General features: G+C 40.1%; 1 protein-coding gene across 2 annotated transcripts; it reads left to right on the top strand.

Moving 5' to 3' along the window:
• Positions 1–597: 597 nt before the first annotated feature.
• Positions 598–15,739, top strand: wbp1lb (WW domain binding protein 1-like b). Of its 2 annotated transcripts, none has more exons than XM_067583911.1 (4): positions 598–1,003; positions 8,584–8,686; positions 10,666–10,827; positions 11,939–15,739. In XM_067583911.1, the coding sequence occupies exons 1-4, from the start codon at positions 917–919 to the stop codon at positions 12,778–12,780; spliced, it is 1,194 nt and encodes a 397-aa protein (XP_067440012.1). In that variant the 5' UTR covers positions 598–916; the 3' UTR covers positions 12,781–15,739. The 2 variants fall into 2 exon arrangements, with proteins under 2 accessions (XP_067440012.1, XP_067440013.1); XM_067583912.1 differs by lacking the exon at positions 598–1,003 and adding an exon at positions 5,929–6,339.
• The last annotated feature ends 61 nt before the right edge of the window (positions 15,740–15,800 follow it).

The raw sequence follows: 15,800 nt of genomic DNA on the forward strand, positions 1-15,800 counted from the left end.
TATTTCAACAAGAAGGCATTTTAATGTGCTTTACATAAAACATAAACTGCATCAAGACAAAATGTAAAAGCAACAAAAGACAATATAAAAAGTTGTAAGTACAATTTTAAAAGAGTTAAATAGAAAATAAAAATAAGATAAAGTAGAATAAGACAGATAAAACGGGTGTTTAAGTCACAGTCCAGTAAGATATTAATCTAAAGCCTCAAATTTGGTTTAATAAAAGACAGCTGTTTAAAAGAACAGAGTTGCTGTAGACTCGCAGTTTTCTGGGAGTTTGTTCCAGATATGTGGAGCATAAAAACTGACACCTGCTTCTCCATGTTTAGTGCAATGTGCAACTTTTTCTCTCTCTCATCTTTTTTTTTAATCACTTTTATATTGAATGCGGTATATTAAAACACAACTATAAACTAATAACTTGGATCAAGGGTACAGATGAGATCTGGTCCCACAAACCAGAGCCTGGAGAAGATGAACCCAGGAAGACAACAAGGCCATGCACCACAGACGCACCGATCAGTGATTGGTCAGCCTCTTCCCCAGCTGGCCCGGACTGTCCAATCGCTGTCCAGTCCGCAAAACCAGTGGCGATCCACGCAACTGAACGCCCCTCACGTTGCGCACATGGATCGGGTCTAGGTGACCACGCCACACCCAGCAGACCGAGGCTGCGTCCCCGTGCTGGAGGAGCAGCTTGTGTAACAGCTGTATGAGCCAGTGCCACCGACGGCAACCGGTTGCGCCAGCACCGTGCCTTGTGGAAATGTCCAGGACGCAGAGGAGGCGGCGCATGCAGCGGCCTCTCAGCGCGACACGGGCCGAGGAATAGTTGAGGATACTCGGACACAGTTTGTGAACAACAGTGTTTGCGTGCGTATGGTTTTGCCGTAGCTGTAGCAACTTTTTTGGAGGAATGAGAGGCGTATGGTCGGCTCTCAAAATGGGGTTGTTTTTGCACGCTGTCGGCTCTGTCACCCCCACCGAGTCCGCAGCAGAGAGGGTAAGCAGTCAAAAACAAGGGCTGTATGCTAGCTAGTTATCCGGCTAAGTTAGCAAAGTGTCTTCACTAGCTAGTTAGCTATCCGGTTAAGTTAGCAAAGTGTCCACACATTTATTAGCTTGTTAACAGTAAGCCCAAGCGTACCTGCAGTATAGTATACCGGCTGTCATGAGATATTAGCTAGCTTTAACTTGTACTGTCCTGTCAAGAGAGATGATAGCACGCTTGCCTGGCTGGTTAGCTGCGGTGGCTAACGCACTTAGCACTGTTGAAGTAAAGTGACAGCCGGGAGTCAGGGCCTCGCTCTGATGTGTTGTGTTTATGGTAGAAGGTTGACATTTTAGCCAGAAATGAGTTGCATAAACAACAGAAGCAGTAATTCAGGTATGAATTCCGCCACACAAGTAGACATAACAACTAATTGGCACATGACTTTTGTAATTATCTTTACCAGAGAAACACGTAATAGCTGTTATTGTCTGAGTTATTTACATTAATTATGCTGACGAACCTGTGTGAAGATAGTGTTAAAATAAGTTGTCAATTAGTTCATAATGACGTTATAATCACTTCCTTCCCAGTCATTAGGCCATCTGATACTTATAGCCTTTATGTAAATGAACACATTTAAATGAAGAACAATATTTCTAAGTGTTAAAGGTAGCTTCCTCTGTATTATAGAAAATGAACCACAGGCTTCAGCTTCCCCCTTTCATTTTTATAACACATTGTACTGATGTACAGCTCCAAAGATAATAAATAGCTGTAAATGTGACTTAAATAGCATTCTTGATTATTTCTAGTGGGTCAGAATGCAATTTCTTAGTCGCAGTGCAGCAACGTAAATCGAAATTCACAGCCAGGAATGAATCAAAATAAGTGTGTTATTGCCTTTTAGATGCAAAGTTACATATTCTGGAGACCTGCAGTCATTGTAACATTATATATTGTTTACCACGTGTAATTTGAGTGGGCAGTTTGATGTTATTAGTCAGCATCTGGTACTGTTCAGTATTTGAATTTCACATTTGGGGAAATTATATAGTGCATTTTTGGTGAGCCAGTGATGCGTAATACAAATGTTTAAAAACACACACAAAGCAAATATTGGGTTGCTTCACTAGATGACTATGGAACTTCTACTTATGCCTATGTGGAGGCACTGCAGTTTTAGTATTGTGTTGTAGCAGGCATTTTTGTCTACAGTGGTGTGAGTAAAGAGGTGCAGCAACAACAGTCTGCATTCTCACTTATTACAGACTCAAGGATGCACCAGAAGTACTTCTTCATGAGCTAAAACAAATTGAAATGATCAGCTGACACAGAATTCCAAAGATTTTCTGGGCAATCTAGCATATCAAACATCAACAGTGTTGTGTTGTCATTACTGTATCTATTAGCTATTGGTCATTCCAGTCATCGTGAGAAAGCAGTGAGAAAACCATATCAGGACCTGGTCAGTCCTTTCATACAAGATAACAGCTTGTTTGTTTTATCAGTAGCGAATGTGCCAAGATATCTCTGAGGCCCACAAAAGTGCTGAAGTTTCAAGTTCCTCTGCTGTCCAAGAATTTTGCTAAGATATCAAGGCACAAAGGTCAGAAAATAATAGACCAAGATGGGTTTTTGATGTTTGGTTTTTTTCCCTAGGGTAAAAATTCCAGCTACCATTGTTATCACATGCAGTATCTGGATAAAACTATGCCGGGGAACAGTGAATGTAGGCTATGTCATTTGTTTCTGCCTGTGAAGCTGAGTTACATCACGTCGCTCAGGGCTACATCTTCTCTTTGCAAACTCCTTTCAAGAAAGTTCACTATATCCACTATATGGCTTTCAAGATGAACAATAACTCCAGTCTGACCCTTTCTAAATCATAACTACAACTTGATTCATATGTAGATTTCTGTCAGTACAGCTATAAGGCCCATAATATTTCAGATCTTGACAAGTCAAAAATTTGTACTTTCCAGCTGATATGAACTCAATCACCGTGATGTATCAGGGGGCTGTTACCTCAAAAAGTTTGCAGCTGTTTCTTCTGTTTCTTTACACAGCTGTTTATAGCTGCAACAAAAAACCAAAAGACTATAAAAACATTACGCTTAATGGTTTGGCTTTTTACCTAAAACTAAGGCTGTGTGATATGACCAAAATCTTATATCCCGATATAGGTCATTTCATATCCAGATAACAATACACATAATAAAGCACATTTTCTGTGTGAATAAATAGTGTATATAAAATGACTACATGGAAAAGTCCTTACTCATATTTGATTATTTTCCTCCTTTTATTTAGAACCTTTGTGCGAATTTTCAATTAAGCATGTAACAAAATATAAAACATTACTGGTTGGAGTCCTTCTGTTCAGAATTACTCTGTTCTGTGTCACGTTCACTCTCCTCTGTTTGTTTGTGTTGCTTTCATGCAAACTTCCTGCCTGCATTCGTGCCGTGTGCTTTGCAACACAGTGAAATAAACAGTAGAGCATAATATGAAATGATAGACGTTTTTCCATCGTCACACGACATATATCGTCATATCACACAGCCCTACCTGATACGTTGGATAAGAGCTTGTAAAGCTGAGTTAACTACTACAGTCACATGATATCATGGGCCAAGCCAAGGACCCTTGTCACTCACCATCACACACACCTTAAAAGCATAGGTATTGTTTTGCTTTTTGATAAAAAATTGAGGATAAGCTATAAGAGTGATGGTCCCCAGCCTGACTTTTGTTCATCTTTGATCTTATACCAAGCTCTTAAGTGCAAAAACATTTTTTAAAAAAAGGTTAAAGAGCCCCTCCAGACATGTTGTAAAGTAAATAAGAATACTCTGCATGGAATAATAAAATGTCTGATATGTTTTTTTCCACAAATTACCTTAAAATTACATCTTCTTCTCCCTCATTTAAAAAAATCTAGAATCTATGAATCTGCAAATATTCATTTCAAAAGTTTATCTGCTGGATACAAGATGTCTCTTACTTCACTGAAAAGTTCATTCTCAGTGTTTGTACACTGGAAGCTACAAGTTTCCACATCACACTTGTGTAAGTTATATATCGGACCACGACTGGCTCCAATGTAGTTGCGATGTTACAAATCATGCTCGTATGTGTGCCCCTTAATATCAGATTTTCAGTGAGTACAGAGACACTTTCCACTTTCAGCAGATGAATGTGAAAACAGTTTCTAGTCTCAAACTCTGCACATGTACATCATTCTGCACAGAGAAGCTTAAACATCCAACTGAAGTAACAAAAAGCCAAACACGTTTTTGAGTGGAGGAGGACTTTAATAAGTCTCCCTTAATCAGGGAAACATAAGCATAGGGTCAGCATCCTTAACATGTCAACACTTTCAGTGTTAATTCAGTCATTAGTAAAACTAATATTAGTGAAACAGTGAATGAAATTGTATAGTTATAGATATAGTTGTCATGCTAACCCCAGCAGAGAAGATGATGGTCAGTGGATCTACGTCATCCTCATGACTACTATGTTTAGCCCTGCCTGAAGCTACACTGCTGGTCAGTGTTAACTCTTATGTAGTTCTTATGTAGCAGTGCTGTATCAAAGCTAGGTTGTAGTTATTTAATATTAACAGCTGGCGTTGGTCCAAATCTTGTATCTGAAAGTGAAACGTTAGCTGTTGGCAAACATACAGTATGTTCTGACACTGAGATAAAATGAGACAACTGTCTCTTCTGGACGTTGAAAGTCGGAAGACATTCTTCGGGGGAACGTACAGCATTAACGGTTGCAACAAACGCGTCAGCAGTGTTTTGTTTCGCATAACCTTGATGACTGTGAAAGAGCACCTTTCTTTGTTGCAGGACAGAATAATAAATAAGGGGTCAACGAGGTCTTTATGTGCATCAGCTAACTTGCCAAGTCCTACGGGCCTGTGCTAAGTGGATCAGCTCTGACTGTGCAGTCAAGAATTAACTAATAACCACAGCCACTTCTCTCCAGGATCAGTATTCGATAGTCACCAGGGGATTTTGAACATTGTCTCATTGTCTGCTCATTTCAACAGCTTCTCATTATTAAGGTTATTATTTTCTAATGCGGTGTTCATTTCTGGGACGGTAACCAAATCCGCCTTTAATATGGTAGTATAGCATGAGAGAGGAGGATTGTTTCATCGCTGCCTGCTTGGATGAGAGACAGAGGAATCCAGTCTGTGCAGATTCTTTGCTCGGTCACTGTCTGCATCCTACAGGATAAGTGAAAAATAACAGTTACTCAGGGATGGTCTCAGGTGACGTAGAAGTTCTCAGGTTTAGCTCTTTCATCGAGACCTTTCACCTCCCATTTTCAGCAGCACGAGTTAGTTTTATTTTGTGGAGTCACATGCATGTTGAAGATTAGCTGCTAGAGCACTTTTTTTTGTGTGTGTGTGTGCGTGTGTGAACGACTGTTTGCGAAATCCCGACACTCTCCCTCCACCTTCAGTACTTGGCTATCTTTATGCAGCCCAGGCCGAAGACCCAAACAAACTAGATGCCTATCTGTATCAAATTGCAAAAATGGCCCAGACTGCCAAGCAGAGAGCATATGGTGGAGAACAGTCAGTGAAAACAGCTGAACTTATCAGAGACAAAGTAGGGGGAACAGAACATTGTGTGTTTATTACACAGAGAATTAAATCCCTCTGTGTTCAGCTGAGTTTTAAAACATGTCAAACAAGTTGATAAGGTTAAAACAGCTGTTGAGAAGTGATTCATCACTAAGGGTTGAGGCCGCGGCCACAATTTATGTCAGCAGTTGGGTTTGTGCTGATCTAGTGGACGTGTGTGTGTGTGTGTGTGTGTGTGTGTGTGTGTGTGTGTGTGTGTGTGTGTGTGTGTGTGTGTGTGTGTGTGTGTGTGTGTGTGTGTGTGTGTGTGTGTGTGTGTGTGTGTGTGACGAATCATTCCTGCGTTACTGCTCTCCGTCTGGCTTTCTCAGTGCTTTTCTTGCCCCTTCTCTCCCTGCCTCACACTTGCACACACCTCTCACCACTCTGTGCGCCTTATTATCATGCAGCGCTCCAGTCAGGAGCTCGCTCTCCGCTGCTGCTTGGAAATTTCCGTAGAGCAATCCTTGTCCGCTGTTTGGGCCTGGATTGGAGTGGGGTGAGGGAGTGTGTGTGAGTGAGGGTAGGGTGGACAGAGAGAGAGAGAGAGAGATATAGAGAGAGGGAGGCAGGGAGAGAGAGTGAGAGTATGTTTGAGAGCTGTTTGACTTTTTCTTCTGTGGGATAATGACCCATGAGGTGGAGGGACTTGTCTAGGATTTTTGGACCTTGGATCATCATGCCTTTTAATCTGGGACCCACGCTGGTAATCTATGGAGAAAGAAAACTTTCCTTATATAGAACTTTGGCTAGCTAATCATTAAGCTGATCTAGAAGAAAACACCTGAGGGATCATCCTGGAAAAATCCATAGGCCTTTCTCATGAGAGGATTTTGATTACAGTGCTCCCTTGTCTTTTGGCACTATCCTGATCTATCTGATCTGATTATGGTCTAGCCAGGGTCCTTTCACAACTTAACTTTTCATGGGTGCGATGGAAATTAGTAATGCGCTTTGTAAAGTTAACTTTTGATGAGGCAAGAGTTTGGCGTATTGATAGTAAAGACATGAAACAGACTGTTGGAGTGGAGACAGATGCCTTATTGATTGTGGATGAAAGTAGACCGTTTGAGCTGAACATCTTCTGACATTTTCCGAGTTCTGATTAGGCCTCAGCTGCACTTTTAAGTTGAAATAGTTGATTAGATATTGTGCAACATACTGAGTGGTTTTGTGCTGGCTGAGATTCAAATATGTGCACTCGATATGGGCCTTAAACACTGATGAAACTCTAGCAGCTTACCAGCACAAGTGGCTAGCACCACATCCATTGCTAAGTATAAATGTTGGCTACTAGTATTATGGTAATTATTCTAAATCAAAGGTCAGGGTTAGGTATGTAGAAATATGTGTCTGTCCCAGTTTCATATCATACAGTGATTGTACACATCATGTTTGCAGTCAGTGTACTAGTCTACTACCGTTTTATAAAAATATGAAACGATGCCATCAGACGTCAGAAAGAGGAAACGGTCTTACTAAAGATTTACTACTTTGTTTTTTGATATTTGTGGCGCTCTTGCACCACCATTCTCAAGTTACATTTTTCTTAGCTGTAAGTGTCCTTAACGCGTTGCAATAACAGTGGGGCAACAGTGCAAATTAATAGCACACTTAAAAATGAAGCATTTTTTTGTATGCATATTGGCTGTTTTTGAGTATACTTTTATTTTGTTGCTTTTCCAGCACACTACATACTCAAAACTAGCTTAGAGTTATTATGTATGGAATTGGGACACAGCGAATGTTACAGTAAACTGAAGAAAAACGTACATATTGAATTAACTCCAGACCAGTTGAAATCACCACAGACAGTTTTCACATGTCACAGAAGGAAAAGCTCAGGTGTAAATAATCAAATTAATGACGGCTGGATTCCATTTAGCTGCTTCAGTTTCAGCGTCCTGGTATCGTTCCAACTTACTGGGACACTTGAAAAGATCAGATCCATTGTTAACGTCATTAGTAACACCTGTTCTTTTCCTACCATGACAAGTCAAAAAAAGTCCTGTTGTTTTTATTTGTATTGAAAATGAAGGTGTAAGAGTACCATCAGTTTAACAAGTTATAACCACATTTTAGCCACGCCAGGGAGAACATGGTGCTCTGATGATAACACCGGTTCTAGTAGTCTAGTAGCAAGTTTTTACCAGTATTTTGTTTTTTTTTACCAGTGGACCATGAAACAACCAGACTGGGCAATCAAAATGTAAGAAAATAAAGTAAAGCAAGGATTATCAAAAATGAGTCAACTGAAACCAAATGAAACTGAATTAAAAATGACAAATGTGGAAGAGTACAGAACTAATTATAATGCATAATTACAAATGTTCATAATTGTGATGGCCTTTCAATGCAATGCAGGTTCTTTTGAGTAAATTGGTTGCTCTGCTTAAGTGACAAAAACTTGAAAACTTAAAGTTTACCATTTTCTTCTTCTTGCTCAGTGAACAGTCAGCTGGACTGTGTTGTTTGTGGCTGAAAGTAACATCATGTATATAATGTGGTTTATTTACAGTAGAATCACTTACTCATTTTATTACACACCATCATTTAACTTATATAACATCTGAAAACAGACGGCTGAACCAGTGATGATTTAGTTTGTGTCATCATAACGAGGGTGAATATTTTCAGTTTCATAATCAGTTATTGTATTTAATTTATGTCAAGATGACTTTTTCTTACTTTACAACAAACAGTAAAGAGTATTCTCTGTTGATCAATGTGAAAACAAAATCAAAATGTACAAATGTAGTTTCACTCAGAGTGACTTATCGTTTTTAAAGAACAAAACTTGATACATGGTTGGGGGGCTTGGTTATTTTTTCATAGGCCCTGCACAACGTAACCAGATGCCTCGAGATGTTTTATTTATTTTTAAAGTTGAGCTGTTGATGATGCATTCCTTTTTAAAGTGACAGTAGTGTTTCTCCTGCTTGTCTTGCAGAGCCTACTGCAATGCGAAGGCGTCAACAACCAGAGTTACATCTGTGAGTCCGGTCACTGCTGCGGAGAGTCTCAGTGCTGCAGTTACTACTATGAGCTCTGGTGTAAGTGTCCTTTCTTTCCTCGGTTTGTCTCTCTGGTCTGTATCCCCTCTTCTCCCTCCCTCTCCTTATAGGCACGAACACACAGGATTTGATAGAATTAGCCATCGTGATGTTAAACTATAGTGATTACCTACTTAGTAGCCCATCTAAGATGAATAGGATGGAACATATGGGGTGAAATACTGATCCTGAGAACTGGGACATGTTTTTTTTTGCGATGCCAGAACTTTGTAGGCTACTTTATCGTTCCTGGAAAATAAGAGAAAAATGTTGAAAGTTGTTCAAAAAAAAAAATAATGTGGCATCCTCAAAATTACCTTTATGTTTTGTTCTTTGACTGAGAACAAACTTTCAGAAGTGCTTTAATGTTGCAAGAACACTTTGACATGTGGGTTCATTTATCTATAAAATGCGCCAAACATGTCACGTCGTGTCCATTTTAAGTTACAAAAAGTTTATTGTTTGCGAGGATATGTCAGAATGTTGTTTAAAGATTTGCAGGAAATGTTTTGATAGGGCTGTACAATATGATGAATAGTAAATTTAGGTTTTAAAGAGATTTATAATGTCTGTAATTCAGATCTTTTCCAGTCCTCACTAGTGGAAAGGTTGATTCAAGGACAAAGGAGGCGTATTTCAGTTGGTGTAGGTTCTTAGAAATAAGCAACATTCAAACTGGAGTCAGCTTATTTATACAAACTTCATAATACAACATTATCTATTTATCTTCATAATACAACATTATCTATTTATTAATGACCTGAGGAAGAACACGGCATGGTTTTCCCTTCTAGTTTAGATATAACCCAGCTTTTTCAGAAACTGCACAGTAGTAAAAGAGCAGAGCTGATGGCCATCAATAAAGTACTAAAAGCCCACAATTAATTCTTTAGAACTGAGAACAGAAGATCTCATATCACTTTGAAGGTGCAGTCATGACAATATGTCGGCATCTCTTGAAGATAAGAAGTTGGTAATGAGGCATTGAGGACGTTAAATTGCACAGACATGCACCGTACCGGGCACCAGATTTTATAGTTTATATTCTGATTTTCCAGAGACGAAGGCGGCCTTGTTGCACTGTAGTCCAGTAGTTTTTTTTTTTTATTTGTCGACGTAGTGGCAGTTCACTTATTTCAAACACTTTTAACATAAACTGGGGCGTTTTTGAAGCCTCACTCGGTTTTTGTCCCCTGCTGCTGCTGTTCAGACTGGATTCTAGATAGCTCAGCACCACAAATAATTAATTTGGAGAAAATTAGGACTTGATGCCATACGAGGGGGAAAAACAAAAGCATAGAACGCTCCTAAATGGCGAAGCCGTGCTGGGATGTTCTTGTCATTGTTTATGACAAAGAAGAACCGCATCTGCAGTTCAGTTTAATTGTGTTTGTCGTCCTCCAAAATTTCAACATTTCAAAATTAATGGCTCATATTATTTTTTAACATTTATTTTCCTGCTCGGTTGGACCAGAACATTTACAAATATGACAAGTGTCTCTTAAGTGAGAAAGCAGAGAGCTCAGAGTTGAACTAGTGATACAACTGTGGTGTAAATTATGGGGTTGCTTCAGAGAGAAAGAAATGGGAAAGGCTGTAAATCTGTCAGTGCGAGATAAGAACGGACTTGGACTGTTCAATGATGATTAAATTGACTATATGCCAGGAAATGCACCACATACATACGGTATACAAGCATAAGAATGATTCACTATGATAGAACCAGATGTTGACAGTATGTGATCTGCAGTGATATGTTGGTGTTAGCAGCAGGCACTTTGTTATATCACCACAAGCCAGTAGAGTTAAACAGCATGGATACTGTAGAGCACAATTCTTCCTTGTTTACTATTTATCAGCGTGTGTGAGTTCATTTAGAATATCAAGCAAAACAGTCACATTTACATTTTCTCCATGTTGTTATTGTTGTTCCACTGGAAAACGTGACAGGTCTTGTGTTGATTTTTCTCTTCCTGTAGGGTTTTGGTTAGTGTGGGCTATCATCTTCATTTTGAGCTGCTGCTGTGTGTGCCACCATCGCCGCACCAAACACAGACTGCAGCAACAGCAGCGGCAGCACGAGATAAACCTCATCGCTTACCGTGAAGCACACAACTACCCCTCTGTGCCCTTCTACTTCAGTAAGATCTTTATGATTTCTATTGATGACTGATAGCAGTTGTTCAGAACTACTTAAAGCTGCATTAATCAGAGCACTGATAATAAATGTGTAACGATCATCAATCCAACAACAGAAAATCTTGATTATGATAATAAACAACAAACTGAAGAAAATACAGAAAAAGTCGTCCAGTCAGTTGGTGAATACAATGCATTTATAATTGTTTAATTCTAAATTCCTGTGGTTTGTTCAAGGGAGGTCCTACTATCTACCTCTCTCCCACACATCTTAGCTTGGAAAAGTTGTCAGTTTCTTTCAGAGACAAAAGAATCACCAAATTGCACATATTAATCCTTGCTGTAAAAAAAAAAAAAAAAGCACTTTTCCTTACTCGGTAAACGTAAATTCATACAAGTGCACATCTACTGATAAGAACAGAAAATCATTAAATGTGTAGGCTTTGCAGCTCAGCCTTCCACCTGCAGTGTACGACTCACACCTGCGTCAGGTCTGTTGTAGAGGCGACAGTCTCACGCAGTCCAGTAGCTTCTTTTATCGTTTCTTGGAGAGACAAACATTGTTTTGTTTTTTTTATGAATAATTTTGAATCAGTCGTTTTCTAGTTGCATCAAACTGAGGAACTTAAAAGTAGGTTAAAGCAGTGGAGCCTGGCTCAAATGTAATGTTTGCGCTGGGAGCCATCCCTGGTTTCACACAGCGTCAGTACCTTCCCTGTTTGCATGCCCCAGTTTTCAGGAAACGGCCAGCATTTCTCTCTTGGTACCTTGCCAGAGTTGCAACACCATCTCACACACTGCTGCAATGGTCCTCAGCACAGAACTGACCTAGAAATGAGCTTGTTTTGACCTCAACTGTTGTTACATTCTCCTCCCGTGGCTTTGGGAATGCTTGAATAGTGGTCTAGGAAGTTCAGTTGGGGCACTCCGATCATACAGGGGTCAGACAATGTTGTGTATTTAAAAAACAAAACCAGTCCATATAATTGGTGCTTGCCTTGCTTAATGTATTACTCCAAATTGAAGTTGTGTACATTTATTTCAGTGCATATGCAAATTTATTGTATTTCTGTTTTCACTCAGAGCTGTTTTCTTTCATCTTTTTCTCCGCAGGGTTTCTGCCAAACTACCTCCTGCCTGACTATGAAGAGGTGGTCAACCGGCCACCTACTCCTCCCCCTCCCTACAGTGCCTTACACACAGGCCCAACCTCAGTGGCTTCTAGTCCACTGTCTCCTGAGCAGCAGGAGGGACACTGTCCAGCCATTCAGCCCACTCCAGTGCCCCCAGTCTCTGACAGTCTGTGCTGCAGACCCAGCCTAGAGGAGCCACAACCCCCCACTTTAGACTTAAGGCCCAAGCCTGACAACAAGCCCATGCAGACAGCACAAGATTCAGGCATGATACTGCTGTCAGATGGGCTCAGTAGGGAGGGACTCATCAGCCAAGAGAAAAGAAGCGGAAGTAGGGAAGACTCTTGCAAGGACCCGCTGCTGAAGGACCTATCAGAGGGTTGCTCTGAGGACAAAGATCGCCTCCCCAACGGAAGGAGGAGACGATTTACAGGGGACTCTGGGATTGAGGTGTGCGTGTGTGGCACACGTGGGAGCGGCAGTTGCAGCGGAGCAGGAGGGACAGGCCAGGAAGGCAAGGAGTTGAGGGAGCTAGAGAGCCTGCTGGGGCGCGAGGGAGATGACGACGACGACGAAGAGGAGGAGGGGGAGGAGGCCGGCGACTTCTGTGACAGCTGTGGCCATCGCGCCTCCTTCAGTGTGGAGGAGGAGCAGGCGCTGGGCGGGCTGGAGAGGCGGGCTGCACGAGGGCCGTCAGGACCCCCTCAGCCAGCTCACCAGATAGGCAGCGCCTCACTCCACCCTCCAGTGTGCCTCCTCCTCCACACCATCAGCGAGCAGGAGGGAGCGCACCACAGCACCAGCACTGAGCCGCAGGGCTGAAACAGTTAACACACCTTCGTCACAGAGGGAAGGAGAGCACTTGGCACCGAATATGGAGGCTCGGAAGAAAAGGCTTTTGTGTCTGAGCAAGTGTTTTATGTCTAAAAGTGAGTATTTGTTATGAGTGTGTACATCTTAGATAAAACAGGTGTGGGAGCAGGAAGTGGAATCTCAACTGGAAATGAATGAGATTGAAAGGTTGAGAAAATCTGCTCCTCCCCACACTGGAACAGTGGCCTTAACCTGTGTATTTTGGGTTATATGTGGGCAGTGCAAGCCCTTTAATAGCCTGTGTATAGGTGTAAGACTCACTACACTGCGCACACACACACACACGCACACACACACGCACACACAGTCCTTCAGTGGCTCATGCAACGGAAGCTACTGACACACGTCAAAGACTTGATAGCTGAGGCTGTGACAGGACAGGACGTTCAGTGCTCGGGATGAAGGCAGCTCTCCTCACCGAGCGCGTGCAACCAGTTTCAACAATTTTTCAAAGCCTTTCTCCGCAGGCAGGAAACTAGGTAGTAAAAAAATACACACAGCAGGAACATTTCAGATGAGTGCAATGTGTGTGTTTATGCAAGCCGATACTGTACAGGGACACCAGAACAAGACTGTGTGGGACGTCCCGTTAGACTGATGCTTCTAAAGTGCTTTTTCAGCGATTTAAAAACCGCTCTGCCTTATGTCTGTTTTTGTTGCTCTCTATCTGACCTGCTAGTGATAGAGAAGTATAAGTGCATTAACACATCTTCATGTGAGCAGTTCCTATTTTGCACAAAATGTATTTATCTTTATAAATGAAGCTTTTAGCTGAAAGAAAATCAGAACAGAAAATGCGTAGTTTTTTTTCCATAAATTCAGTCTTAAATCGCAGCACATGATTTACTTCTCAAGGTTTTGTTGCAACATCTATAAGAATATGGACCCCTGTGATTTGTCAGTAGCGAATGCAACATTCACTTTGTTGGTTTATATACAGTTGTTTTGTTTTGTTTTGAAACTTAATTTAATGAATGTTTGTAGCGTGTGCCTACCCAAAAAATGCAGAAATTTGACTAACATTGATAAGCATCAGTGAAACCCTGAGAGACACTGAGACAGCAGGTAACTAAGCCGTAACTAAGAGAAGAATATGAAGCTTTTCAGAGATTACAGCCAGAATGGGCAACATCAGACCTCAAACTTTTGTGTCAGTTATTTCAATAGATTTCCACATTCACCAGCTATACATGATAAAAACATAAATCCTGAGCACACAGGATTACACTCTTTGTATTGGATTTTCATATTAGCAACATTCTTCTGCTATGGTATTCATGAATTCAACATAACATAACAAATTATGGTTTTTTAAATGGTTTTGACCAATGGGTGATCCAATCAGTCTTCTGCATTTATACTATTTAATCTGAGATATGAAGTTCACCTTTTTGGAAAGAAAAAACAAAGCTGCCTTTTTTTTTTTTTTTTTTTGAAGTTTTCTTTATTTTGTTTCATTTATCCCACACACAACACATAATGGTCATGATTGTAGAGCAAATGCCCAAAGTTTGTGCACAAATTATTCATAATATTACTATTTAACCCAACCAGCCAATTTTAGAACAAAATGTCTAACAATTGCAGCCTAGTGATTGGAAATATACCTCTTGGGGTTACAGAGGATTGGAAACTGAAAAAATAAACCAAAATTATCAGTGGAAAAGACAGAAAAACTAAGAATCAGATAAGCTGCTAAAATAACTATAGTAGAATATCTATTATAATCAAGGAGGGTACAGGATATTTCTGAACAGCAAGTCTTTTTTTTATGATGGATGAAACATTCTTGGCACAGGATGTGGTGAACAAGCAATATGATAATGCACTAAACAGAAAACAAAGACCACGTGTTATTAAAGTAAGAACATTTATTGGTTCCATTCATTTATCTCATCAGTTTGAAATGCCTTTTAATAGCTGGTTCTCAGCTTGTATGTCGTAAATCTGCCCTTTAATTACAAATCTCACTGCAGCTGTAATAGATGTTGGTTGATGATGAATGTGCCAGAAAAAAAAGCCACTGATTTCTATAATGAACATGAGTGTGAAACTTTTACAAATGGAGTTGTTTTGATTCATCGTTTTTGATCGCCCACGTTCTGAAATTAACTGGAAATTGCAAAGATGTTACATGCCATTGTGATGTCTTTCTTTGGAGAACCCTGCACACATTGCAGTGTCTGCAAAGCACAAATGTTGCAACCATCAGTCTCACAGATTTACACATATTCGCACCTGAAAGCATTATAACAGAGGATGTCTCCTAAAAAAAATAGTACCTTTAAGCACAAGTTGAATCGTTACATGTAAACTTTCTCTTTTGAGAATAAGCTGATTGAATTTTACCCATCAAAGCCTGAACATGATCTAATGTGCTTTATATGTTGTTGGTTTTTTTTTGCTATTTGTGAGGTAGAAAATAATAATGTGTAATTGTGGTACATGTAGTACAAAGATGAGCTATTTTTCATATCAGTTGAATCCTTCGAGCGTGATTGGAACTGTGTAGAATTTCAAAACCACTTTATATTTTCAAATTGTGTACAGTATTCTGTGACATGCTTGTGAACCAAATAGTTGCTTTTATCATTTTTGTGAAATCATTAGCTTTATTTGTTTTATTTTTTCTCATCCTGGGTATTATTTTTCTTTCTGTTGAGAAAAGATTTAATTTCTTTTGAGACTTATCCTGAAGTTGTGTTAAAGGGTACATACATTTGACTAACATGTAGTAGATAGCTTGTTAACAAGATCAGGGGCATCTTGCCAAAGACACTACTTTTCTGTCTTCACCAGTGTGTGTAAGGTGGTTTTGCACATATTCTTTGAATGTTCTGATCATAAGCCATTTATTACAACAACCAAGATGGATGTATGTTCAATAAACATACCCTTTTAAATTCAAGCATGACTGGGTCGTGTTTATTTTTGATGTGGGTAAACTATACTTGCACTTCTCAAAACTT

This window comes from Thunnus thynnus, chromosome 3 (assembly GCF_963924715.1).
Source record: "Thunnus thynnus chromosome 3, fThuThy2.1, whole genome shotgun sequence".
In the NCBI taxonomy this organism is placed as follows: Eukaryota; Metazoa; Chordata; class Actinopteri; order Scombriformes; family Scombridae; genus Thunnus; species Thunnus thynnus.

Coding starts and splice junctions, on each gene's coding strand:
- wbp1lb (XM_067583911.1), top strand. CDS start 917: ATGAGAGGCGTATGGTCGGCTCTCAAAATGGGGTTGTTTTTGCACGCT. Junction 1,004..8,583: donor CCGAGTCCGCAGCAGAGAGG/GTAAGCAGTCAA, acceptor CTTGTCTTGCAG/AGCCTACTGCAATGCGAAGG. Junction 10,828..11,938: donor CTCTGTGCCCTTCTACTTCA/GTAAGATCTTTA, acceptor TTTTCTCCGCAG/GGTTTCTGCCAAACTACCTC.